The sequence below is a fragment of the Procambarus clarkii genome, chromosome 89, assembly GCF_040958095.1.
Source record: "Procambarus clarkii isolate CNS0578487 chromosome 89, FALCON_Pclarkii_2.0, whole genome shotgun sequence".
NCBI lineage: Eukaryota > Metazoa > Arthropoda > Malacostraca > Decapoda > Cambaridae > Procambarus > Procambarus clarkii.
This window is the reverse complement of record NC_091238.1, coordinates 10117782-10145541: the sequence shown is the minus strand read 5'-3', so window position 1 is coordinate 10145541 and position 27760 is coordinate 10117782. Positions and strand designations below refer to the sequence as shown.

The 27760-nt window shown below is 39.7% G+C and overlaps 1 protein-coding gene across 15 annotated transcripts in view; it reads right to left on the bottom strand.

Moving 5' to 3' along the window:
• Not3 (CCR4-associated factor Not3) overlaps window positions 1-21616 on the bottom strand; it is a 107749-nt gene extending 86133 nt beyond the window's left edge. For 4 of the 15 annotated variants that reach the window (XM_045767125.2, XM_069317966.1, XM_045767127.2 and 1 more), the window contains exons 1-2: window positions 21442-21615; window positions 13366-13598 (exon numbers count right to left, since the gene is read on the bottom strand). In XM_045767125.2, coding sequence (XP_045623081.1) covers window positions 13366-13598; window positions 21442-21466 — 258 coding nt within the window. In that variant the 5' untranslated portion in view covers window positions 21467-21615. Of the gene's footprint in view, window positions 1-1546; window positions 1574-1622; window positions 2065-2166; window positions 2293-13365; window positions 13599-21124; window positions 21274-21441 lie in introns of those variants that run through there. The other 11 variants (XM_045767122.2, XM_045767126.2, XM_045767123.2 and 8 more) reach the window with 9 other exon arrangements.
• Window positions 21617-27760: the final 6144 nt, after the last annotated feature.

Sequence of the window (27760 nt, the reverse complement as noted above, 5' to 3'; positions counted from 1 at the left end):
TCTACAGTTGTTATATACCATTTGCTCACTATTCACATGTGACAATTTTTCTATCATCCACGGTAGAATCTTCCTTAATTGTTCACTACTGTTGTTGTCCCTTTTAATATCAACTGGATCACAGTACTTTGTAAGAGGTAATTTATTGGCAATACAGGCTTTAAAAAAAAAAGCTCAGCCTGCCTTGCAAAAACATTGCAAAATACACAAAACCATCATCTACACATCAGTTATTATATAAATTTAGACAATTGCACAGAATTTAATGGTAAATGATAAGCTAGATATGAAACAATTGTAGCTAACTGTACCAAAGAGCTAAATTTAGCTCCAAAAGGAATAATTGGCAACCCTGCTGAGAAGTACATAGGAGGAGACACTATCAGACAAGTCTGCATTTGCCTGATGCATGTTTGGTGCAACAAGTGTTTAACTGATACACATCTACTCTATACTTTATCATTTCTTTTACTCTGGTTCCCAAATAAAAATTGTAACAGAGAGAATGCATTTAACTGTATAACATCCCCCCCCAAAAAAAAAAATATATATATATACTGTTTTGTATATTTAAGGTCAAAGGTCATCATGTGATCTTGAAATTAAAAAATTAAATATTTAATGTAAACATTTTTTTTAAATAACCATGCTTCCTTAGCTTTAAAACAAACAATATTCAACTTCTATCTCGATTAAACAAAACAGATATTTATTTCAGCTTGTAAGGAAAAATGTTGAATATTTTTTCACACTGGCAACCCTGCTGTATCATGCATCACTGCACGCTAAAATTTTCCATATTCAAGTTACTTCATGTTCTGTACCAGCCTACCAAATTTCGCAAACATCCGAGATGGTCGGGTTAGATGATGATTTGGCATGGTCAATGACCAACTATAGATCAGTTCTATATTCCCCTTTTTTCTAATGGTCGATGCCTCTACACCCAAAGTGAGAAACAGGGTAGCGAATGATAACTTATGTGAGAGTGCATAGAGCAAGTCTGTGACAGCAAATAATAGTCGACTACTGCTTATTCACAGCATTTTTTGTGAACAACTACAATTGAAATGTAGGAAAATTAAACTTACTTGAACATTAATATTCTAATGTAACAAATTAAAACAAAATGACCTACTATACTTTAGTGTAACCAATCTTGTATTTTAATTCATCTTATGCAAACTTAAAAGTATATGCATAAAATGTGAAAGTTCATTGATAGAGAAAACAGTCACAAAGGTAGCATGCAAGGCTATACTGGTGGACAAATGTATGTATATAGCAATATCAGTGCATAACAATTAACTTGGTGGTCATAATGATATCATAGGCCAAAATATATATTACATACATAAACACCATGTTGAACTTCCTGACAATGACAGTCATTATCAAAGATGTGAAGCCACTGTCAAACTAACCAAAATGAACAATAAAAACAATCTAGTCAGTGATAAATTAAATTTGATGAACGATCCTACAATTCTTGTATAAAAATTTTGTAATGCCTAGATACAGAAGCAATAGTTGTCAAATCTTTTACCGTGCCTCTCATACTACATATAATCCTTAATGTTAAGCTTGAAAGACCATTTATTAAATTGGAAACATTATAGTACTTGGGGTCGCTAGGCAATTGAGTATATCCTGTGAGGAAGTAGTTTGGTCTTGGGATTTGCGTTATACGCTGCTCCTGCCGCTGTTTGTCTGCTGGTGTTGGTTGGAATGGTGGCCAGACTCTGTGTCATGTCTGGTCTAACATTCCAGGCCACATGGAAATATCTGATAGGAATAATCCCTGGACATGGATGGACCGTTTGCGGAAGTCCCACTTGCCGGGGGACAATGATCTCGGCTCCACCGGTGGCTATGTAGTCGGTGGTGAGAGGAGACGCAAGTGTTGCGACTGGTATAGTGTTGGCGAGGTGTGGCGGCATACCGAGGCCTACCACATGCCGGGTATGGTATAGTTATGGTGGTATTGTTGCGGGGAGGAGGTAGTGGTGGCGGCGGGAGCCGTGTGGCCGCCGGCTGGCTGGCTGGCATGTCAACAACCCGTGACGTCACTCCCACACCACACCCCGGCCCCGCCATGTCATCCCCCCCCCCACCACCACACACCCACCCTACACCTCCCTCACTCTACACACACGCATTACTTACCTTGGACTAGTACCAACAGTGTGACAAGAGCCACACCAGTGTCTTGCCGTTATGTACTCGCCCACCCATGTGGCCGCTCACGCCACCTTAATAAACATGACTAGGCACCCTCCCGCCTCTAGCAAGGGACTGTTATTTATATTAATTTTATCATATACAACACGATACAGTGCCCAACTACACTTCTCACTCTTTATACACTCACACCTTAATTTACTACTCAATTATGTTAAAGACGAGAGTAAATGTTCTGGTCGATCAGTAAGCTGCTATTATGGCCAAATTAACCTTCCAGGGGTTCATTATGATTTAGTTGAGTTTCCCATTGTTGGCAAACTCCCCCCCCCCCCACCAAGAGTTACTATTAACTGCTAAGCAAGCAGCGCCATAGTGTGTAAAGAACGTGCCTAAACGTCTCTGACCTTGTGAAAGGACTTGCACTGATCATTGCGCATCAGGTATGAATAACTTGGCAACTTGCCATTACTCACACCTATAAGTATTTGTCTATCTCAAAACCTTGGAAATAGACCATTAGTAAGTCGGCGAAGGTACAACTAAATTACTTTCCCAAATGATATTCAAATTTCAGTTAATAAACTTTAAACGTTCTTAGCGGTTTTTAAACAAACAAATAAATTATCGGTAAATACCATGCATAATGTTTTTCTCTGTACCATAACCACTTAGTTATTTTTACAAATTTTTTATTACTACAGTACCGTACTTGTTAAAATTGAATTCGTTCGTGAAAATGTTAAGTACGGTCTGCTTCTCACCTATACGAACTGAACATTTACTATACAGTGTAATATATATGGGAGGCAATGATTAGAATTGAACCGTGTTATATAATAGTGTGTTAACAAATGTAATACCTTACCCAAGGTACAATATGCTTGCCGTGTGTACATTTTGCACCAGTGAAACTCTGATGAAGTTGAAACTAGGATACCTATACAATTCATGCACCTGAATTATAGGAATACAAGAACAAATGTAACTGCAGAAGGCCTATTGGCCCATACGAGGCAGCTCCTATCTATAACCACCCAATCCCACTCATATACATTTTCCAACCCACGCTTGAAACAATCGAGGGACCCTACCTCCACCACGTTACGCGGTAATTGGTTCCACAAATCAACAACCCTGTTACCGAACCAGTATTTACCCAAGTCTTTCCTAAATCTAAACTTATCCAAGTTATACCCATTGTTTCGCGTTGGTAGTTTCAACACCCTACCAATATCTTCACCAGCGTAACGTGGTGGAGGTGGGGCCCCTCGATTGTTTCAAGCGTGGGTTGGACATGTATATGAGTGGGATTGAGTGGTTATAAATAGAAGCTGCCTTGCATAGGCCAATAGGCCTTCTGCAGTTACCTTTGTTCTTATGTTCTTATGTCCCTTTTTAAGAACAAAGGTAACTGCAGAAGTCCTATTGGCCCATACGAGGCAGCTCCTATTTATAACCACCCAATCCCACTCATATACATGTCCAACCCACGCTTGAAACAATCGAGGGAACCCACCTCCACCACGTTACAAGGTAATTGGTTCCACAAATCAACAACCCTGTTACCGAACCAGTATTTACCCAAGTCTTTCCTAAATCTAAACTTATCCAAATTATACCTATTGTTTCGTGTTCTGTTTTGTGTTGATACTTTTTGCACCATTAATCTCTGTCTCCCCCTTGTTATGCTCATTCATCCACTTGTACACCACTATCATGTAACCCCTAATTCTTCACCTTTCTGGAGAATGTAAAGCTTTGTCAATCTTTCTTCATATGACAGGTTTCTAATTTGGGGGAAAACTTTGTCATCCTAAGCTGTACACGTTCTAGTGAATTTATATCGATTCTATAGTACGGCGACCAAAACTGAACTGCATAATCTAAATAAGAACATAACAATAATGGAAACTGCGGGAGGCCTATTGGCCCATACGAACATAAGAACAAAGGTAACTGCAGAAGGCCTATTGGCCCATACGAGGCAGCTCCTATCTATAACCACCCAATCCCACTCATACACATGTCCAACCCACGCTTGAAACAATCAAGGGACCCCACCTCCACCACGTTACCCGGTAATTGGTTCCACAAATCAACAACTGTGTTACCGAACCAGTATTTACCCAAGTCTTTCCTAAATCTTAACTTATCCAATTTATGCCTATTGCTTCAAGTTCTGTCTTGTGTTAATACTTTTAATACCCTATTAATATCCCCTTTGTTATGTCCATTCATCCACTTGTAAACCTCTATCATGTCACCCCCAACTCTTCGCCTTTCCAGTGAATGCAATTTAAGCTTTGTTAATCTTTCTTCATATGAAAGATTTCTAATTTGGGGAATTAACTTAGTCATCCTACGCTGGACACGTTCGTGTGAATTTATATCCATTCTATAGTACGGCGACCAAAACTGAACTGCATAATCTAAATGGGGCCTAACCAGAGTAAGATATAGCTGAAGAACACCACCAGGTGTCTTGTTACTAACGCTTCGATTAATAAATCCCAGTGTCCTATTTGCCTTATTACGAACATTTATGCATTGATCCTTTGGTTTTAAATTCTTACTAATCATAACTCCCAGATCCCTTTCGCAGTCTGACTTCGCAATCTCAACACCATCTAGCTCGTATTTTGTAACTCTTATCATCATTACCTAGCCTCAGACCTTTACATTTATCAGCATTAAACTGCATCTGCCAATCTTTTGACCATTTCAAAACCCTATTTAGATCAACTTGAAGCTATAGTGAGTCTTCTTCCGTGTTAATTTCCCTACCGATTTTTGTATCAGACAAATTTGCAAATGTTGCTACTCAAACCTGAATCTAAATCATTTATATATATTATAAACAACAGAGGTCCCAATGCAGAGCCTTGAGGCACTCCACTTACAACATTTTCCCACTCTGACTTAACCCCATTTATACTAACTCTGTTTCCTTTGGTATAACCATGCCCTAATCCATCTCAATACCATGAGCCTCTATCATTTTAATCAGTCTTTCATGTGGCACTGTATCAAAAGCTTTGCTAAAGTCAAGGTACACAACATCGCAAACCTTACCACTACCAACTGCCTCAACTATGCTGGAATAAAATGATAACAAATTTGTTGAACATGAATGGCCATTTGTAAAACCATGTTGCAAATCATTTATTAATTTATGTTTTTCAAGATGAAGACGAATTGTATTTGCAATTATCGATTCAAGTAACTTTCCCACAATAGACATTAGGCTAATTGGCCGATAGTTTGACGCAAGTGATCTATCTCCTTTCTTAAAAATTGGTACCACATTAGCAACCTTCCATGACTCTGGCACTCTGCCTGACTCTATTGATTTATTAAATATGGTAGACAGTGACTCACAAAGCTCCTCTTTGCATTCTTTAAGCACCCTGGCAAACACTTCATCCTGCCCTGGGGATTTGTTTGGTTTGAGTTTTACTATTTGTTTAATAACATCCTCCCTGGTAACTGCTAAACTAGTCAACCTGTCCTGTAAGATTTCGATCTTACGAGGATCGTCCAAGCAATGGTGCAAAACAAATTATGGTTCAATAAAAAAGCCTGTTCTCAGGAAAAATGTGATTAGATCAAGACACCAACCCCTCCTCTCTCAGACTACCGGGATAGGTATCAGAATATTTGTGATGGTTTGAAAGCATATTACAGTTCCAATAATTGTCTACATGGAAACAGAGAAAAGAGCTTTTGTTCTAAACAGAGAATATTCTTAAGTTATAACTGTATTGTATTATAAATTGAAGGTTTAAACTATGGAAAGTCTGGTAAACTCGTTTACAGTGAAAAGGCCTGAGGCATATATTTTTTAATGTCAAACTGTAGAAGATACTCGAACAATTTTTGAATTTCATATTTCACATGTTTGAGAATACAGTGGAACCTCGAAGAACGAGTGGCTCTATTAACGAGTTTTTCCAGTAACGAGCAAGCCACTCGCAGCAAATTTGTCTCTATTGACGAGCTCGCCTCTATTAACGAGCAAAACCACATGGTGCTTCCTAGCATCTTGCGGGTTCTCGGACGCCTCCGACGCCAGTGTTGTTGTTGTATCGCACACGACAAGCATCCCTCTGGATTTATTTGAGCTTTTCTTTGGGTTTTTAGTGGTTTTGCGACTACAATTTGTAACACACGATGTCTCCAAAGAAGCTGCTTGCTAAAGATAGTGTTGTCAAGAGGAAGAAAGACACAATTACTGTGGATTTAAAGAAGGAAATTATAGCAAAGCATGAGTGTGGTGTCTGTGTGATCTCACAAGGGAGTATGGCAGGTCCTCATCAACAATTTACACCATTAGTAAGGGAATGAGGAGGTAAGGGAGGATGCTGCCTCTTCCACTGAGATCAGGGAAGTGTTTGGAATGTTTGAAAAGGTGAACGCATTCTTGGAAAAGCTGCCCTGATAAAGCAGTGACAACCCGGTGTGTGAAAATGTTTAATTAATTTATCACTTTGTGATAACACTTTATGAAAGTGTTATCACTTTCGCAGGTATATGTCGCTTGAACGTGGCACACTTTTTTCTCTTGAATGCACCCAAACACCATGCTCAAGCGTCATTTGAGCAAATATTTCTATAAAATCCAATTCTTATCCGACCGACTTGAATTGTATACATGTTTGCCATGAAGTTTCCGTTTTCTTTAATAACCACATTGCCTATTTGAGAAAACGGCATTGTATTGTATCTTCGTGGTAAGACTATTATATTGTTGACACAACGAGTGTAATCAACGTAGTTTTTTATTTGGTGCTGGTCTAACGCATCCTTGTGTGACATTTGAAATGAAATTTGAGTGAAATTCCCAAGAAGAGAGAGCCCGCCTGACTCAGAGGTGGATTCTCCTTCCACACCATAACCCCTCTCCTCCTTCCCACCTCCCCATCCTCTCCCTCAAGCCAGCAACTACTCTTCATAAGGTAAAGTAAATATTAAAACACTACAACAAAACATTTATATTTACATGTGCAGTATTATATTTACATAAAAAAAAGTCATACAAGTATGGATGTTTTTGGGAGTGGACCGGATTAAATTTATTTCCTTTATTTTAAATGGGGAAATTTGTTTCTTAAGACGAGTTTTCCAGGTAACGAGCTCGGTGCCAGAACGGATTAAACTCGTAAATAGAGGTTCCACTGTACACAGTTTTACCACCTAAGCTATCCTAACCAAACCAAGTAAAACCTAATGTAATGTTACATACCCTAAGATAACCTAACCTAATCCTGGATAGGATGTAGATAATAGCACTAAATATATAGTGGTTTTGAAATTATTACATCGAGGGGGGTACATCCTCACTGAGGATGGGTTGCAATATAGCCACCTTGACTTACTGCCTTCTTCTGATAAGTACTTTCTTGTACTGCAAATTAGTTGACCATGCTGCACCTTGGATTTTCAATTTTGTCAAACAGAATGCAGAAAGTGACAGTCAATTCAGGTAAGATCAAGCCCAAGTGAAGTGAAAAGCTGTCACCCAGGGCACAGTCCTGGCACCACTGTTATTTCTCATTCTTATCTCAGATATACACAAAAATACTAGTCATAGCTTTGTGTCAGTCTTTGCAGATGATACAAAAATCAGCATGAAAATTACCACTGTAGAAGACACTGAAAAACTACAATCAGATATAGAGTATATAAAGTCTTCGATTTGGGCAACTGAAAATAACATGGTGTTTAATGGTGATAAGTTACGGGTACTAAAGTATGGTGGAAACGAGGAACTTAAACGAAATACAGGGTACAGGACACAGACCTACTCAGTGAGGTAAAGCAACAAGTAAAAGACCTGGGAATTATAATGTCTGACGACCTGACATTTAGTGAACATAACCAAGTAAATATAGCGACAGCCAGGAAAATGATAGGATGGATTATGAAAACGTTCAAATCCAGGGACCCCTAGCAATGCTAATACTATTTAAATCACTATTGCTGTCTCGTCTTGAGTATTGCTCAGTACTCACTTCCCTTTTCAGAGCAGGAGAGATCTCTGACTTAAGAGGGAATACAGAGAACATATATGGCACTCATAGAAACAATAAAACATCTAAATTATTGGGACCGTGTGATGATATCAACACCTTCTATGGAGTGAGGTGTGATATCAACTCCATCTATGGACATGCACACCAACTCCAAATCAGTAAGTGTGACAAAGACACTGCCATCTGTTGATAGGTGTGGTAAATTTAACGCCATCGGTGAAAGGCTCCTGTTTATACCTCAGTTAAGAGGTGGCACAAAGTGACACACTGTGTACAGATGTGTATTTAAAGTAGAGATTATATTAGTGAAGGTGTTATTTAGTATTGTTTAGCGCCCTTTATTCACTGCACGATTACTTGTTCCTGCCAATTCTTGAAACTTACCAATGACTCAGAGTGGGATCAATGAAGAGGAGGCACAAAGGCCCCATAGTAAGTGATTGAAATAAGAACCTGGTTACTAGTTAAGTGAGGCTGTAACAGACCATCTCAAAGTTCTTAAAAAAGCTCCTAGAAAGGAGAAGAGAAAGGTATCAAATAATATATACTGTACATGGAGGATACTTAAAGGCCAGGTCCCAAATTTGCACAGTAGAATAACAACATACTGGAGCGAAAGGTACACAAGGAAATGCAGAATAGAACCAGTGAGGAGTAGAGGTGCCATAGGCATAATCAGAGAGCACTGTCTGAACATCAGGGGCCCCACAGCTGTTCAACACCCTCCCAGCAGGCATTAGAAATATTGCCGGAACGAAGGTGGAGGTATTCAAGAGGCACTTGGACAGGTTCTTGCAAGAAGTGCTGAACCAACAAGGCTATAGTGTATATGTGGGCCTGCGGGCCACTCCAAACAACAGCCTGTTGGACCAAGTTACTACAATTAGAGCCTGACCTCAGGCCGGGCTTGGGGAATAGAAGAACTCCCGAAACCCTCTCCATGTATGCTCTAGGTATGCACAATGCTTGCTTCAATGCCTGAAAGAATGCTTGAAGGATTTCACAAAATTAAAAATAAAACTATAAGGATCATCCTTGAATAAACCAATATCCAAGTTACTGAACATAAGGAGCTTATATCCCAACCCTCATTGAGCAAATAACTGAAAAAAGGCTGGTATACAAATTCATAAGACTAATCCACCCCAAACCTTTCACAAGAGCCCTACAAACCTTCTTTACTGAAGGTCACAAGACTACCTCCGCAGCACCAAACCTGCCCCACCCCCTCTCCCAGTTGAGGTGCAATAAAAAACACAGCTACATAATCATGTATTCAAGATAATTAAGAACTTGAACTATTATAGGAGTCTTATCTAATAGTATGGAAACTAAAGAGGATATAATACACCATAATATATAAGGTTACACAATACAGTCGAATTTTCCTTACACATGGGCAATACAGTACATCTAGGTGTCCAGATACCTTAGTACTGTACTGTACCTGGGGTCTACAAACAATATACTCACTCCAACTTCTCATTAGCTTAATGGCATAGCTAATTAGCACTAATTGCAGAAGCTATAATCTCTTCCCCAATTACAGGTAACAGTTCTTCCATCCTCTTATCCTAGTGGAGGAGGCTAAGGTGTAGTCACAGAATATAAGTACGCGATATCGGGTCATCTTGGTGTGGGTGCTCTTGGGCGTGGTTGACACGCCCACATCCCTCAGGTGGGTTTCCCGCCTATTCCAGTGCCGAAACGGGACTGTGTGGTTCTGCGGTTCATTCTGGCCTTGTCCCATCTGAAGCCCTGGATTCCTTGTCCTTCCTTTTGGATGACCGCTCTGTCTTAGGTCTGGCTTCTGTTGGAGCCGGTTGCCTAGGTGGGGTCCCTGGATCTCAGATAATTACCTAAGTGTAGTTACAGGATGAAAGCTACGCTCGTGGTGTCCCATCTACGCAGCAATCTTTATAACACTTTGAAACTACTGATGGTTTTGGCCTCCACCACCTTCTCACTTAACGTGTTCCAACCGTCTACCACTCTGTTTGCGAAAGTGATTTTTCTTATAGTTCTTCGGCAGCTTTGTTTAGTTAGTTTAAATCTATGACCTCTTGTTCTTGAAGTTCCAGGTCTCAGGAAATCTTCCCTATCGATTTTATCAATTCCTGTTACTATTTTGTATGTAGTGATCATATCACCTCTTTTTCTTACGTCTTCTAGTTTTGGCATATTTAATGCCTCTAACCTCTCCTCGTAGCTCTTGCTCTTCAGTTCTGGGAGCCACTTAGTAGCATGTCTTTGCACCTTTTCCAGTTTGTTGATGTGCTTCGTAAGATATGGCCACCACACAACCACTGCATATTCTAGCTTTGGCCTAACAAAAGTCGTGAACAATTTCATTAGTACTAGTATTTTGCCAACTATGTACAGTACTTAAAAGCAATTCTGAAGTTAGAAAGTGTGGCATAGGCTCATCACACAACGTTCTTTATGTGGTCCTCAGGTGATAGTTTTCTATCTAGAACCACCCCTGACAGCTGGGTGGACAGTGCTTCGGATTCGTAGTCCTGAGGTTCCGGGTTCGATCCCCAGTGGAGACGGAGACAAATGGGCAAAATGTTTCTTTCACCCTGATGCCCGTTACCTAGCAGTAAATAGGTACCTGGGAGTTAGACAGCTGCAGTCCTTCAGTCCTTCAGTTGAAGGTGGCAGTCCTTCAACTTTAGCAAGGGTTCTTTCCTAGCTCCAGAGATTCTGGTGCCTGGTGAAGTGGCAAAAGTCCAAGTTGGTTCCATCCAAGTCGGACTTGGCTGGGCCTCGTTTGAAACTCTCGATCGGCTTCCCTTTCCCTACCTCCAGCAGCTTTGTGCTATGTGTAATGTCATCGCTGGCTGGTGCCGGATCAGTCCTGGGTGACTTGCTGATAAGTCAAGTAGTTGTGCGAGAGCCTCAACTTTGCTTGCATCGTCTTTCTCTTGGGCAGAATTTGGCTCCAGGTGATGTTCCGGTTTCTCCGGTTCCATCCGAATTGCTGCTCCCAGAATCAGCGGGTTCAGATCCCACCCTCTCTTTGTGGGCTCCTGTCTCACTGGCTTCCTCTTGGGTTTTTTTCAGGGTTTTGTACTGTGATGCCACCCTCCCAACATGACCAGTGCTCATCAGGCCACCCAAGGGTTGATGGTCAGGCTGTTCTTTTGGGTGCACAGTATGGTGCAAGATTTTTCTGGTTCGGTATGCCTTGAGAAAGATTTGGCTTCCTCCATGCACTGGCTCCACTCTGACTGCTACTCCCTAGTGGTTCACTGCCTGAATCAAGGGGATTCACTTTGGTCCATCACCCTGTGGGGATGGATGCTTTGAATAGTTCATCTTTTAGTTTCCTGGGGTTTGGTTCTCTGCACTGTTCATGTATGAGGTGCAACATTCTTGTAGAGGAGTTTTCTTGCTCAGCAGGATAGCTTTATGGAGTCACTAGGACTCATCCACAAAGAGGCATTTCAATACATTCAAAGGTAGGTTTTCATATTCATACTTTTTATGCTTTATAATGCTGCAGAGTTAATATTTTGTTTGAGTTCATTAAAGGTGTAGTTGTGAGGAACACCAATGTTGTGCTGTGGTTGACAGGAAGGGTTAAGCATTGGTGCCTTTTTTACATTAGGTGGTATACACTGATGGTAATAAAGATATGAGCAAAATACTGAAACACAGTTTGAATCAACGTTCAGCAAGCCAACAGCCGAAGCATGCTCAAGACTCATGGTACGAATTGCTTCACTAATGCCAATCTAATTCCAGCTCATACATCATGTCAACCTAACTCCAAAGGATTGTGAGAAAATCACTCAAGGCCTATGCATTTGAAACTATATTTACCAACACAACAAGTATATTGAAGAAGAAAAATGTGCTTAATGGAGGAAGAGCCTCGACACCAGCAACATCCCTCAAACTTTAAACCTGGTAAAATAGGTAGTCCCCAAAATAGTAATAAGTTAGTATGGCATATTCCTGAAAACATTTAAAGAGATATTGTACAGAATTTACAAAATCAAAAGCATGGCTTTATAGCAGGATATTTCTGCCTCTTAACTTCAGAATCACTATGATATGTCTTTAGAGGCTGATGCAGTGATAAAAACTTAAAGTGTACAGTACCAGAATAATAACCGATCAAACAAGCTAAATGCAAAGTAATAATCAACCAGGTTAAATCCAATGCCTCCAATACAGAAGTTCTGTTTCTCAAAATACAATACAGTACTGCACTCAAACCATGCGCTTTTTTGACCCATATGCATACGAACAGATGTCGTCTTCCAAGTAAACCATCAAACACCAATTTAAATTTTACAACAAATTTGACGTCACCAACCAAAAAAATTGCATTCTAGGGCAGTCGTCAACTGAGGTTACACTGTATTAATGTCTGTGTACAGGAAGACATGTACGGTATATATTTATCAATCAGAACATTCAGTAATATGCCGATTGTTTGTGATGTGCACAAACGCAGCACATATTAATATGCTGTTTTAAAAGGGGTGAGAATGGTTGGAGCTACCTCATTCATTTGTGTATACGTATTTATATCTCAATAAATGGATTTCAGTTTCAATTTCAAATGTCTTGTCTGTAAGTCTCTTAACAAATGAATTAAACCTTCTTATAGAACTGACCATACTCTCTCATCCCCAAAACCTTACTGTATATATATGTATATAATTTTCATCTTTATACTTCCCTATGTCTGTTTTCCTTAGTTGTGCTTTGCTACATCTACCCTTCTTATTTACATTCCTCAATCAAATCTTACCCTCCTCCTTCAGCCCATTTACCCATTAACTCCTTAACCTCTCCATCTCCCACCTCATCTTTCAGCAAGCTTCCCACAAAAAGCTTCTGGTGCGCTGCAAGGTATTGCATATCAGGTTCACTGATTATAGTCTCTGGTAAGCATGTTTACTTGAGGTGGATCATGAGAGACTAAGATAGAATCTCTGAAACTAAAATACTTCATGTACTGTACTATATAAGGAAAATCCACAAGATATTTTACAATGGTTATCTAGTTTTCATGATTTCTACTCACATTATTATTTATATGATTAAAACAGAGGCAAGCAATAAATCAAAACAAATATTATATATTAATACTGATTTTCAATCCTTGAATGACCAAGTAAGAAAGACTTACCGTTTCTATCAATTTCCGGTTCTCGAGTAGTTGAGATTTGTCCTTTATTTCCCCCGAAGCTAACCAAGACTTGATTTGATCTCGTAATCTTTGTAACTTTTTAATTTCTTTTTTAAGGTCTGCTTCATATTTTTCTTTTTGGTTACTATTAGTGGCATTATGAACTTTTTGCCAAATGTCTTCAAACTGTTCCACTCCCTCTGCCACTTTTTTCAGGCACCGATCAATTTCTCCTGTAGAAAATAAGAAAGCAATTGTTAAGTATTATCAGAAACAAGATACAGTATTTTAAATCAAATTCTTTCTTATAACATACATCTAGAAAGACTTCATGAATATTAAGTTAGCAGCTTGGTAACTAAAATAACACTTGAACACACAGGCAAATGCAATATGTAGGTAAGGGTATAATTGTAGGCTTCAGGCACTTATGGACATATCCATTTGTAAGCGAGTTCCATCAGTATAGCCGTGAATATTATGGTCTATATTATACCTACCCATTGTCTACCTGTTGTTAGTTCTGGGAATCAATGTCTCTGTGGCCCAGTTTCTGACAAGGCCTCTTGGTTGGTGGTCTGGTCTACCTTTTGACTACCTGTTGAAGATTCCGAGGATTAGTATCCCCACGGCCCGGTCTCTTGACCAGGCCGGTCTCTTGACCAGGCCGGTCTCTTGACCAGGCCGCAACCTCCTGGTTGCTGGTCTGATCAACTAGACTTGCTGGTCAGTCAGGCTGTCAGATGTACCAGTTTGCAGTCTGATAAATGAATCACAGCCTGATTGATTAGGAATCCTCTGGAGGTGCTTATCAAGTTTCTTTAGAACATTGTGAGAGGTCAGCTAGCTATGCCCCTTATATTTAGAGGTCGTGTTGAAAAGTCTTGGGTCCTTCACGCTGATATACTTTATCCTTAGCATACCTATACACACAGTGTGTGTGTAATTACCTAAGTGTAGTTACAGGATGAGCGCTTTGCTTATGATGTCCCATCTTCCAAGTACAGTACTCTTTGTCGTGTAACACTTTGAAACTACTGACAGTTTTGGCCTCCACCACTACCTCACTTAGCTTTTTCCATCTACCACTCTGTTTGCAAGAGGAAATTTTCTAATATTTTTTTCGGCACCTCTGTTTTCTTAGCTTCAATCTGTGTCCTCTTGTTCGTGAAGTTGTTAGTTTCAGGAATTCCTCTGTCAATTTGGTCTATTCATGTTAGTATTTTGTAATTGGTGATCATATCACCTCTTTTTCTTCTATCTTCTAGTGTGGCATTTTTAATATCTGTAGTCTCTCCTCGTAACTCTTGTTTTTCAGTTCCGGAAGCCATTTTGTAGCATGCAGCTGCACCTTACCCAGTTTCTTTATGTGCTTCTTGAGATTTGCGCACCATACAGCTGCTGCATATTCCAGTTTAGGTCTCACAAAAGTCTTGAACAGTTTTTAAGTATTACACCATCCATATAATTATAAGCAAGTCTGAAGTTGGAAAATGACACATACGCTCCTCTCAAAATGTTCTTTATGTGCAGACGATGAGTCACAATAACGTGGCTGAAGATATGAAGACTAAACCACACACCAGAAGATGTGGCGGCGACGACGTTTTGGACCATCTTGAACCATTATCAAGTCAATTGTGATGGGAGTGAGGAAGGCATGGGGCATTAAGTAAGGCAAGAGAGAGAGGTGAGGAGAAGGAAATCTCATTTTCTGGTCTGTTGTTTAGTCTTCATGTGCTTTATGTGTTCCTCTGGTGACAGCTTACTATCCAAAACCCCCCCTAGGTCTCATTCTTTATTAGAATTCTGTCATTCCTTTCCACATAATTTGTAAGTTGTGTGTGTGGTCTATTTTATCCAATTCCACATTCCATAACATATCTTCACCTGTTTGTATTATGTACCTGACCTCCCTAATGGTATAAATGCAATATGCCCAATACAGTCTCATCACTTGAGAATGAACCATATAGGTTCAAAACGTTGTGTAAATTTAAAATTAGTGTAACACATTATACAGTTAATTATTTTTTTAGTTTACCTCGAACAAAGATGACATTTGGAGAAATCCTCTTCCAATTAAACCAAGATGCAAGAGCACTCTCAGAGGGATAGAAGCCCTAAACAAGAAAATAATCAATACAGAATATGCAGTCATATTCAATTCAATATTGAATATATATACTGTATATATATATTTATATTACACATAGAATATATACAGTATATATATGGGTTGCACTGCTAAAGCTCTAAGGGCTGGCCTGCAAGACACAACAAGGTTAATGACATCATCAAGCGGAACCTTGTCTCAGCTCAGTGCCCAGCAGAGAGAGAACCTCACATCCTATGGGACCAAAACACAAAATACCCTGCACATCACCTAGATGGCATCACAATATACCCCCGGAAAAGGGGCAGACAGCTAGTGTGGGACTACACGTGTGTATCCACCCTCGCTGACATCTACATACACTTCGTGCTTTTTTTTAGGGATATTCCTGCACAGGCCCTAAGCCTCTTGATGGCCCACTAAGTGTTACTTGTTTCTGTTTTACTTAGGCGAAGTATGAGTATTTATGACTTGTATGTTCGCTTCATTCAGATTATTCCCCATGTGCATATTTAACAACAATTGCTCTGTTGAACAAATACTGTATAGGCAATTGGAAGGTCAATACACCTTCGTTTCCATAGCATCTGAGACGCTTGGCCCCCTGAAGAAGAAGTGCCTTGGGATTTCTCAAAGAATTGGGTTCCAGGCTCATCAACATCACCAGAGACCCAAGGGCTGCCAATTTCTTGTTTGAGCACCTCAGTGTGGCGATCCAGAGGGGAAACACCTGCTGCGTCCTCAGTTCCTGTTCGGAAGCGGAGGAGCTTCAAGAGATCCATAACCTTCAAGCACTCATTGTATTAACCAATGCATAGCTTGTAACCTTTAAATATCTAATAAAGCACAACAAAACACAAATGGAACGGGGTGATAGGAGAAAAGCACACAGAAACTGTATTGGAGGGGACCTAAACATTCCCTCTAATGCATTATGTGTATACTAATCCTTTGAGGTCAAGGGTCCCTTTCTTCCAGCCAGAGGTAGATATATACTGTATATACATATATATACTAGTATATATATGTATATACAGTACTAGTGTGTGTGTGTATGTGTATACTGTAAATATATACAGTATACACATACACCAGTGTGGTCTAGTGTTGACCAGACCACACACTAGAAGTTGAAGGGACGACAACTTGGACGACAACAGTTGGTCGTCCCTTAAACTTCTAGTGTGTGGTCTGGTCAACATACTTCAGCCACGTTATTGTGACTCATCGCCTGCATATACACAGGGTATTTCGTTAAATATGACCGCATTGCTGGCGTTATTGATCTTATAGTATAAGCTTTCCATGTTTCTATTTTCTTATTCTTGGGATTAAGAGGAGCAATTAATTTACCTAAATTTATGGTAAAGAAACTCTAATGATTATTGAAGGGTATACAGTATTTTCTACAACATGTCATTACACTCTGGAACATTTTCAGGTAAGGAATGAATATACAAGGTGCAAATTTATCTTAAATACACATCTACTCTTGAGCTGAGCTTGCGGGGGTTGAGCTTTGGCTCTTTGGTCCCACCTCTCAACTGTCAATTAACTGGTGTACAAACTCCTGAGCTTATTGAGCTCTATCATATCTACATTTAAAACTGTGTATGGCATCTGCCTCCACCACATCACTTCCTACTGCATTCTATTTATTGACTACCTTCACATTGAGAAAGTTATATTTTTTAACTTCCTTCACACTGAAAAAGTTTGGGTACTAAGTTTCCACCTTTGATCCTGTGTTCACATAACACCTGTGCTAAATAGTTTTTCTTTATCTACCCATTCAATTCTTCTGATAATTTTATAGGTGTGATCATGTCTCCCTTAATTCTTCTGTCTTCTGTACTCTCCTAGTTGTGATTGTGGGGGTTGGACTCTGGCTCTTTGGTCCTGCCTCTCAACTGTCAATCAACTGGTGTACAAATTCCAGAGCCTACTGGGCTCTATCATATCTACATTTGAAACTGTGTATGGAGTCTGCCGCCACCACATCATACTGCCTAATGCATTCCCTCTGATAACTACTCTGACACTGAAAAAGTTCTTTCTCATATCCCTGTGACTCATTTGGGTACTCAGTTTCCACCTGTGTCCCCATGTTCGTGTACCACCTGAGTTAAACAGTTTACCTTTATCTGCCCTGTCAATTCCTCTGAGAATTTGTAAGTAGTGATCATGTCTTCCTGAGCTCTCCTGTGTGGCTTGAGGAGCTTGAAACCACTGCTCATTGTTTGTGTTACATCTGACCTTTTGAAGAAATTGTCTGTTTAGTTTATTTTAAATCCCTGAAACACAAAATCGCATTAACATGATATATATCAATGAGAAAATCCACCACTACTATATATAAGTGGGCACAAACCTAAGACCCCAGTATTGCCAGTCGCATACCACCGCTGAATTGTAAAAGTCATACAACTGGATTTCTACTGAACTCACAGGATATATATTACGTTACAGTAATGTGATATCTGTGAGTTTCTGAAGTTTTGGCGTAAGGTGTAGGACCACTTTGCCCTTCTTTCCGAATGTTTGTGGGTCATACGTAAAAACTTGTTCCAGACTTCCTGTGATTTCAGTAGAAATCTGGTTGAATGACTTTTACAAGTCAGCGGTGGTCCAGTGGTAGAGTATGCAACTGGCAATGCTGGGGTCTTAGGTTTGTGCCCCGTCCTAGTGGATTTTCTGATTAAATCCATGATGATGCATGTAAGTACAAGTTTCATATGTTGCCTAACTCTTTTTGCAATTCTAATCTGTGTCAAGCTTGTGCCATTGCCAGTGTTCTATTTTATATTCTCCAACTTGCTCCAACTACCAACCAATATTTCCTTCATATCATCGAGACTGCTTGGGACTGCTCATTCTTTCAATATTCTTGAAGCAACGTATAGCTGAGAATTTTTACCTCCATTAGCCTTTAGTTTTGCTTTAACCCTTAGATGAATTTAGACCTAATAATGCAAACTGAAGACAGCTTAATAATACAAACTGAAGACAATCACAGTAAACCAGGTCCACCACTGACATGGTTTAATAAGACAAACTGAAGACAATCACAGTAAACCAAACCCCTGTCTGTCACAGTTACTCAACCACTATGACAAAATCACAGAAGCTTTAGAAGAAAAGCAAAATTGATGATGTTATATACGCAGACTTTGCAAAGACATTCGATAAATGTGACCATGGAGTGATAGCACACAAAATGAGGTCAATGGGAATAACTGGTAAAGTAGGACACTGGATACTCAATTTCCTGTCAAACAGAATACAAAGAGTAATAGTCTATCAAATAAAATCGAGTCCAAGCATAGTTAAAAGCTCTGTACCTCAAGGTAGAGTTTTTGCATCACTGCTTTTCCTTATTCTTATCAAATACAGACAAAAATACAAGTCACAACTTTGTATCATCCTTTACAGATGACACAAAAATCAGCATGAAAATTACCTCTGCTGAAGACATTGAAAAACTACAAGCAGATATTAACACAGTTTTTGACTGGGCAGCAGAAAATAACATGATGTTTAATTAACAGTGATAAATTCCAGGTACTCAGGTATGACAAAAATGAGGATCTGAAACATAATACAGGGTACAAAACACAATCGAATCTACCCATAGTAGGAAAAAAGCATGTCAAGGATTTGGGAATAATGATGTCCGACGACCTAAAGTTTAGGAAGCATAACCAAGCAAAAAATGTGGCAGTCACAAAAATGATAGGATGGATTACAAGAACTCTCAAATCCAGGGACCCCATCACAATGGTTGTACTTTTCAAATCACTTGTGCTGTCCCATCTTGAGTACTGCACGGTACTCACTTTCCCCTTCAGAGCAGGAGAGATTGTTGAAATAGAGGGAATACAGAGAACACATACGGCACACATAGACGCGATAAAGCACCTAAATTATTGGGATCGTCTCAAAGCTCTCCAAATGTACTCACAAGAAAGGAGACGAGAGAGATACCAAATAATAAACACATGGAAAATATTGGAGGGACAGGTCCCAAATCTACACAGTAAATTACAATGTACTGGAGTGAACGATATGGAAGAAAATGCAGAATAGAACCAGTGAAGAGCAAAGGTGTCATAGGCACAATCAGAGAACACCGTATAAACATCAGAGGTCCGCAGTTGTTCAACGTCCTATCAGCGACTATAAGAAATATTGCCGGAACAATCGTGGACATCTACAAAAGAAGACTAGAATGTTTTCTAAAAAAAGTGCCAAGCCAACCAGGCTGTGGTAGGTATGTGGGCCTGCGGGCCGCTCCAAGCAACAGCCTGGTGGACCAAGCTCTCACAAGGCAGGGCTTGGGGAGTAGAAGTACTCCCAGAACCCCATCAAGCAGATATCAAGCAGGTCCATCACTTGCACAGCTTAATAATACAAACTGAAGACAACCACAGTAAACCAGGTCCATCATTTGCATGGCATAATACAGTAATACAAATTGAAGAGAATCACGGTAAACAAGGTCCACCACTAACACCTTTTGAAATGTCAAGATACAGTATATGTAATAATTTCCATAGTTATTACATATAGGGTAATTTATCAGGAGAAAGCATTAAGCCGGTATGATTATTGAGCATGTAGAAGTTCTATGATCCAAAACCTGTCAGTACTCAAATTAGCAACAAAAGTTGGTTTGCTTTGGTTTAGTTAGGTTAGGTTAGGTTAAAATTGGTTAGGTTAGGTTAAAATTGGTTAGGTTAAATTTGGTTAGGCTAAAATTGGTTAGGTTAGACAGGTCAGACTTTTCTCAGGTCTTAAACCCTACTCCAACCTCTTGAACCATCAGGTATCAAGTAAGACTGACATTCAACTAATTACACATAAGAAGCTTATAATTTTCATATTTTTTTTCTTTTAACATCATATTATCAGCTTTAAACCTCAGATGGTAATTTTTCGAATACAATCTTCAACTACAGTTACAAACTTTTCTGCCACTTTCTGAACTATATATGTAAGTGTTGTTCAGTAACTTTCCACCAATTGTTCACAAATACTGACAATAAGTCAACTTTCACGGCCCTCATTAAGGTAACATTGTTTTGCCTTACTATGATTTGCATACACATGTTCTCTAGTTTGTCGGGGTAACACGCATTACTTGTCAAATGAGGCTGTAATTCTGATTTTCCATTCAATCACAGAAAACTTCACCTAGGCCAACCTTCACCAACCACAAACATCATTACAAACTCCTGTTCAAAAGTTTATCTTGCAAACTGTTATTATAGTAACACCACTCAGTTTAAACTGTGCACTTTCTAGTAGGTAATTATGGTCATTTTTTCAACATGACAAAATTCATCAATCAAATATGTATTAACAAAACACAGTTGTACATCACTTTGTGGTCCACCATTTCTTGTGTCTCACCACATGATAATCTCCTTCACCACTTATCACTCGCGTTTACTTTGTATCACTCGTTATGTTCAAACATTTTCCAGTCACTACCAGTATGTTGAGGTATAGCCTGGGCCTAGTGAAACACAACTGGGGCAGGTTAAACATAGTCAAGACACAATTAAGTAGACTAGGCTTATATTTGCCTCTTGTCTGCCAAGGTGGAGGCGTGCCTCAACAAGGTGCACACTACACACTTACTCCTCATGTTGTGAGTGTGAGGTCGAGGCTGTGGCACTGTAGAGGGTGAGAGTAGCGAGTGTTGGAGTGAGAGGCCACCGACTCTCCCCAACACTAACTTCTCCGCTCTTCTCTCAACTCACCGCTACCTTCACGCTACCCACATTTTCTCCTTTACTTCCTCATTTCATATTCCTTACTACACGGTCGACAATGGTCTTTTCAGAGGGTAAACTCTCGTAATTTTCACAATGAAGTTGTCGTGTTTACACTTTGTAAACAGGCTTTCATTTCCTACCTTGTCTACTAAAAGAGAAATTTAAGGACCTTTCCCTTACCTTGTAATTTTCTAGATGCTGCCATTGCTATGAGGAGCGTCTATTGGAGGTTTTGTCCATACTTGTAGGCCAGAAGCCTCACTACATACACAGTAAAATTCAAGAAAATCACTATTATTTTTATTGACACTATCGACACAATATGGCTACCATCTAAAAGCTTCCTCCACCCTAACTCTTCCTAAAACCCTCAACACTACTAAAAACTACAACGGCACAAAAAGGTTTCACTAATTGTCTTCTTACTTGCTCGGAAATATATTATCTACTCCGTCAAAGAAACATACTAACTTAAAATTAAGACTGGGCGCATGAGGCAGAGAAAGAAATAAGAGAGAAACACAAAGGAAATGTTGGAACTGAACCATTTTCAGTTAGCGCTCGGCTGCTGGAGAGGCCGGACCTGTGGCGGCGGCCTCCGCTCTCCTCTCTGCCACCAGCTGCTGCCTCTCTCTCTCCCTTCTCCACCCGAGGGTACCTTAATGCTTCCCTCTCCACCACCACCAACAGTCACCTCTCCACCACCATCAACAGTCACCTCTCCACCACCATCAACAGTCGCCTCATCACCACCACCAACAGTCACCTCATCATCACCACCAACAGTCACCTCTCCACCACCACCACCAACAGTCACCTCTCCACCACCACCACCAACAGTCACCTCTCCACCACCACCACCAACAGTCACCTCTCCACCATCACCACCAACAGTCACCTCTCCACCACCACCACCAACAGTCACCTCTCCACCATCACCACCAACAGTCACCTCTCCACCATCACCACCAACAGTCACCTCTCCACCATCACCACCAACAGTCACCTCTCCACCATCACCACCAACAGTCACCTCTCCACCATCACCACCAACAGTCACCTCTCCACCACCACCACCAACAGTCACCTCTCCACCACCAACAGTCACCTCTCCACCACCACCACCACCAACAGTCACCTCTCCACCACCACCACCACCAACAGTCACCTCTCCACCACCACCACCACCAACAGTCACCTCTCCACCACCACTACCAACAGTCACCTCTCCACCACCACTACCAACAGTCACCTCTCCACCACCACTACCAACAGTCACCTCTCCACCACTACTACCAACAGTCACCTCTCCACCACCACTACCAACAGTCACCTCTCCACCACCACTACCAACAGTCACCTCTCCACCACTACTACCAACAGTCACCTCTCCACCACTACTACCAACAGTCACCTCTCCACCATCACCACCAACAGTCACCTCTCCACCATCACCACCAACAGTCACCTCTCCACCATCACCACCAACAGTCACCTCTCCACCATCACCACCAACAGTCACCTCTCCACCATCACCACCAACAGTCACCTCTCCACCACCACCACCAACAGTCACCTCTCCACCACCACCACCAACAGTCACCTCTCCACCACCACCACCAACAGTCACCTCATCACCGCCTCCCTCCGCCATGGCCACCTCCAACAATTTCTTCTTTGATCTTAATATCTTAGAAATTGCGTTGTATTTTTATTTGATTAAATATATTTGAATAGTATTCAACACTGTATACTTAACATCGTTTTCACATTAGACTAACAACATCCCAGTATAAATGCTTGAAGCAGGGCAAGAGAATGAATTAAGCGAGATTCCCAAAACATGCTAAACAACCTGGAAGAGCACTGATAAACTAAAGGAATCAAAAAACCTGCCAGTGTGGATGGAATTCAATTCAAAATCGTACAGGAAGTGGCCGATGAACTGTGCCTACCAATGAAACACGTTTTCAGAAAATCTCTGGACTAAGTTAATATGAAGTGGAGAGTATGTCCCAGCTCTTGTTCCCATAGTTCACAATTGTTATGTTCATATCATAGATCTTTATACTCGTGTTTTCTGGCCTTTGTGTGTCAGTAACTGCTCTTCTGTCTTCCCTATTTTCCTGAAATATTGCGGCTTTTACAGCAGATATTGGAGTGCCCATTTCCAAGTCAATTTCAGGCTTATCACATTCAGGTTTAGTTGCCTTGTCTGTGTCATCATACTGGACAACACCCCATGTGAAATGGTATCCATAAAAAATGACTCCAACTCTTGCTCTATGCATTAATAATGTTATTTATAATGGATGTTACAACATTACTAGTGTCTATTTTGCAAGTCGGGTTTTTAGGGGGACCAAGGGAAAGTTCTAGATTTGAGATATGTAAATGTCACTACTATCTTCGAAAACTGCAGAAAACTATCGACCTATCAGCCTGACCTCATATATGCAAGCTCATGGAGGGAATCATTCATCACCTCACAGTCCACAATATAGTAAAATCAACGCAACATGGTTTTGTTAAAAAATAAACCTTGTCTCATCAGCCTGCTTACATTTTTTGTATGACGGTAACTAGCAATTCAGACAAAGGACTTAGAGTAGATGTAACGTACATGGACTTCACTAAAGATTTTAATAATATTTCATTGTGTCGGGGGACAGAAGCCAGAATGTCTTCATACACATTAGGCTTTCATCTAGGTCCTCCCCCTCCCATCTAAGGTCGAATTACTGACCCCACGCAGGATGCAACCCCCACAAGAAGCTGACTAACTCCTGGGTACCTTCTTGCAGTTAGGTGAACAGGAGCATTAGGTGAAAGGAAATGTGCCGAACCATTTCTGTCTCGCCCGGGATTCGAACCAGGAATTCGCGCTTGTGCGTCGAGAACGAACCCGACTGTAGTACTGGGACCCTTATTTTGATAAGGAACCAAATCAAAGATTGACAAGGAAATTATATTAATTAAATTAAATGTTACATTCTAACATTTAAGGAATAAATGTTAGAATGGTTGAAACAAAGAAAGTGGTACTCCACTTATGATTGGAAAACTAGTGGCCTTTCACTAGTAACACTTCTCCAGTCAGATTCATTTCCTCTAATGGCTTGGCGCTTCTGATAATTCCTTCCTTCCTCTAGTTACGACCCTCGTCTTTGTCGGAAAAGATGTATCAGCAGTTTGCCTGCCATCTCCAGCATGTTCCAGTTTCCAGAACAACCTCCTGTGTTGTACTCGGTCAAAAACCTTATTTAGTTCCAGATAAACCCGTTTCATCAACCCAACCATTTTGCTTTTTCCTGTACAATTTGTGTAGCTCTGCCATAAAAATTAAGTGGATCTATTACACAGGATCTTCCTGTTCGAAAATTGGGTTATAGTTTAGTGTGTGTGTGTGTATGTATGTGTATTCACCTAGTTGTGCTTGCGGGGGTTGAGCTCTGCTCTCTGGTCCCGCCTCTCAGATGTCAATTAACTGGTGTACAGCCTGAGCTTATTGGGTTCTATCATATCTACATTTAAAACTGTGTATGGCGTCTGCCTCCACCACATCACTTCCTAATGCATTCCATTTATTAACTACTCTGGCACTGAAAAAGTTCTTTCTAATATCTCTGTGGCTCATTTGGGTACTCAGTTTCCACCTGTGTCCCTTCGTGCGAGTACCATCCGCGTTAAATAATTTGTTTCATACCTTTTAGTTCTGGGACTAATCTAGTGGCATATCTTTGAACCTTCAGCTTCAAGTTATGGTTCACAAGATATGGACTCCATGCTGGCGCCATACTCTAGGATTGGTCTTACGTGGTGTACAAGGTTCTAAATTATTCCTAACACAAATTAGCTAGCCTCGCATATGCCGCTGACGATACCCTTTGATGTGGGCTTCAGGAGAAAGGTTCAGTGTGTATATGATGCAGAAACGTAGCCATTTATATAGTCTAGTGTAGCACTTCAAGTCTAAATAGTGTAGGCTACATAAATTGTTTCTGTATTTTGAATTGTACTCCTATATTTATACGTAGCTAGGCTTGTTTAGTCATGGTCTTTAATACGGTCATAATCTAAGGTTGTTTGGTGTTATCCATAAGTGGACTTCTTTTTTTTTAATTCCTTTGTTGTTATATTGCTTAGGGTGTGTTGGGACTAAAGCGTCGCTATTTTCCGATGCTTGGGGTCGGGTGTTAGCCCCGTTATTGTTATTGTCTGCAACATGATTAAGGTAGCCTATATAAGCTGTACAGTAGGCCTAAATAGGCTATACAGCAGACCTATTTGGGCTATGAAGCAGGCCTATATAGGCTGTATAGTAGGCATATATATATATATATATATATATATATATATATATATATATATATATATATATATATATATATATATATATATATATATATGTATATATATATATATGTATATATATATATATGTATATATATATATATATATATATATATATATATATATATATATATATAATGTATATGCATATGTGTAATTTATATAAACAGGCTTATATGTGACTAACTAGGTGAGTATGTGTAGGTTAGACGACAGCTATACTATCAGCCAATGTATAGTAAGCAATAATATATAGGTTTAATTTGATAAAATAGCAAGGGCAAGGGAGAAGTGGGCATGTTGGGTAACTTGGTGGAATCTTGATGCAGAGAGCTACCCCTCTCACTGGCGGCGAGAGGGGGCAGCCTTCCAGGAGAGAGTTGAAACAGGCTGGAGCAAGCCGGCCATGGCAGCTACGTCACCCCCAGGCCGCTCCCCACCCCTCCCCCACACAACCCATCCCCGCTAACAATGACCAGTTCACACCTGAACTACTCTCAAATTACCCGACTCGTATGTCCTTTATAATGACCATCATATTTCTGAAGATATTAACAAACATTTCTTAATTGTAATATTTTGTTCGTTTAAAACGATGATGATCAAGCATCGTTAATATAAAACCATTGTATAATTATACTATAAATATCGAAATATTTATATCATAATATAGTAACTACAATCTGTATAACAGTATTAACAAATAATTGTAATGTAAACTACTTTATTTATCTACAATATTAATTTTTAAGCATCATTGATATAAGAGCAAGTCTGCTGCAAATTAGGAAATTATGCAAATTAAGAATAAGTATATACGGGAGAACTAGACAATAAAAATATATTAATACAGATTATAATTACAAAATATTTGTATTGATGTTATTTACTCTATATTGAGTTCTCATCATAAATCGTATGAGGTACTTTGAGCTCTGTAATTATTTCATACAGTCAGGAATATTGGAAGACATTCTGCTATACCCAGAGTTTGCTAGTGGGGGCTAATAGATCAGCCTTACATTTCTCTCTCCTGACTCCATATATGACTAACCATCCTGTGAGATGGGGATATTAGATGAATTTATAGCTAGTTTTTGATCTACACTGTGTAATCTTTCATATAGAATAGGGTAGCAACACATTGCTGTCTATACCTAAGCTTGTCAATAAAACAAAAAACTGATCGTACGTACACTGGGACGTTTTGTACGTACCAGTGAATAAATAAATAATAAATAAGTACCAATAAATAAATAAAAATATTTAAGGTAAAAGTACATACATACAAAATACAAAACTATGCCTAAAGCCATACACACAGCGTTTCGGGCTAGATGCGAGGAAAAAAAAATAAAAACGAAGACCTAAAACTGATATCAAAAGCATGAAATTGAACTGAGGTAGAAAAGAAATACAATAATTCCATGTTGCATGGAACAGCAGAAATTGTAACAGAACAGCAGATAATAAATCTAACTAAATAAACAGACGGATTACAATTATATTTAAATTTATATATGACAGATATCAGCCGTTTTACAAGTTAGTCATTAATTATTACAAGTTAATCATTAATTATTATAGGTTAATCATTAATTATTACAGGACAATCATTAATTATTAATTATCTTAATGTTTGATAATAGTAAGACATAGGTTGACATTTTGGAGGTAAGGTAGGGTACATGGAGTTGATTAGATAGTACTTAGTTTTCTCTTAAACTAGTTGAGAGAGGGGCAGTCTTTGACATAATTGGAAAGGTCGTTCCACCATTTGGTCTGTAATAATTGATAACAGGGCAATCACATGCATGGTGATGGAGAGTATGTCCCAGCTCTTGTTCCCATAGTTTACAATTGTTATGTTCACCATTGGGGGATTCATTACCTGCAGCCACCTGCCATAGATATCGATATGCCAGTCTAATCTTGTCAAATTACAATGTCACATTGTCTAGTGGATGTTTTATCCTGCCTTTATATATAATTCTCTGTTCTAAACATATCATAGCTCTTAATTTATACTGGTGTTTTGTGGCCTTTGTGTGTCTGTAACTGCTCTTCTGATTCTTGTAATGTTATTTCTCTATTTGTACTCACTGCATTTGTGCGCCCCTTGAGGGACTTGAAGTAGAAGGGGGTA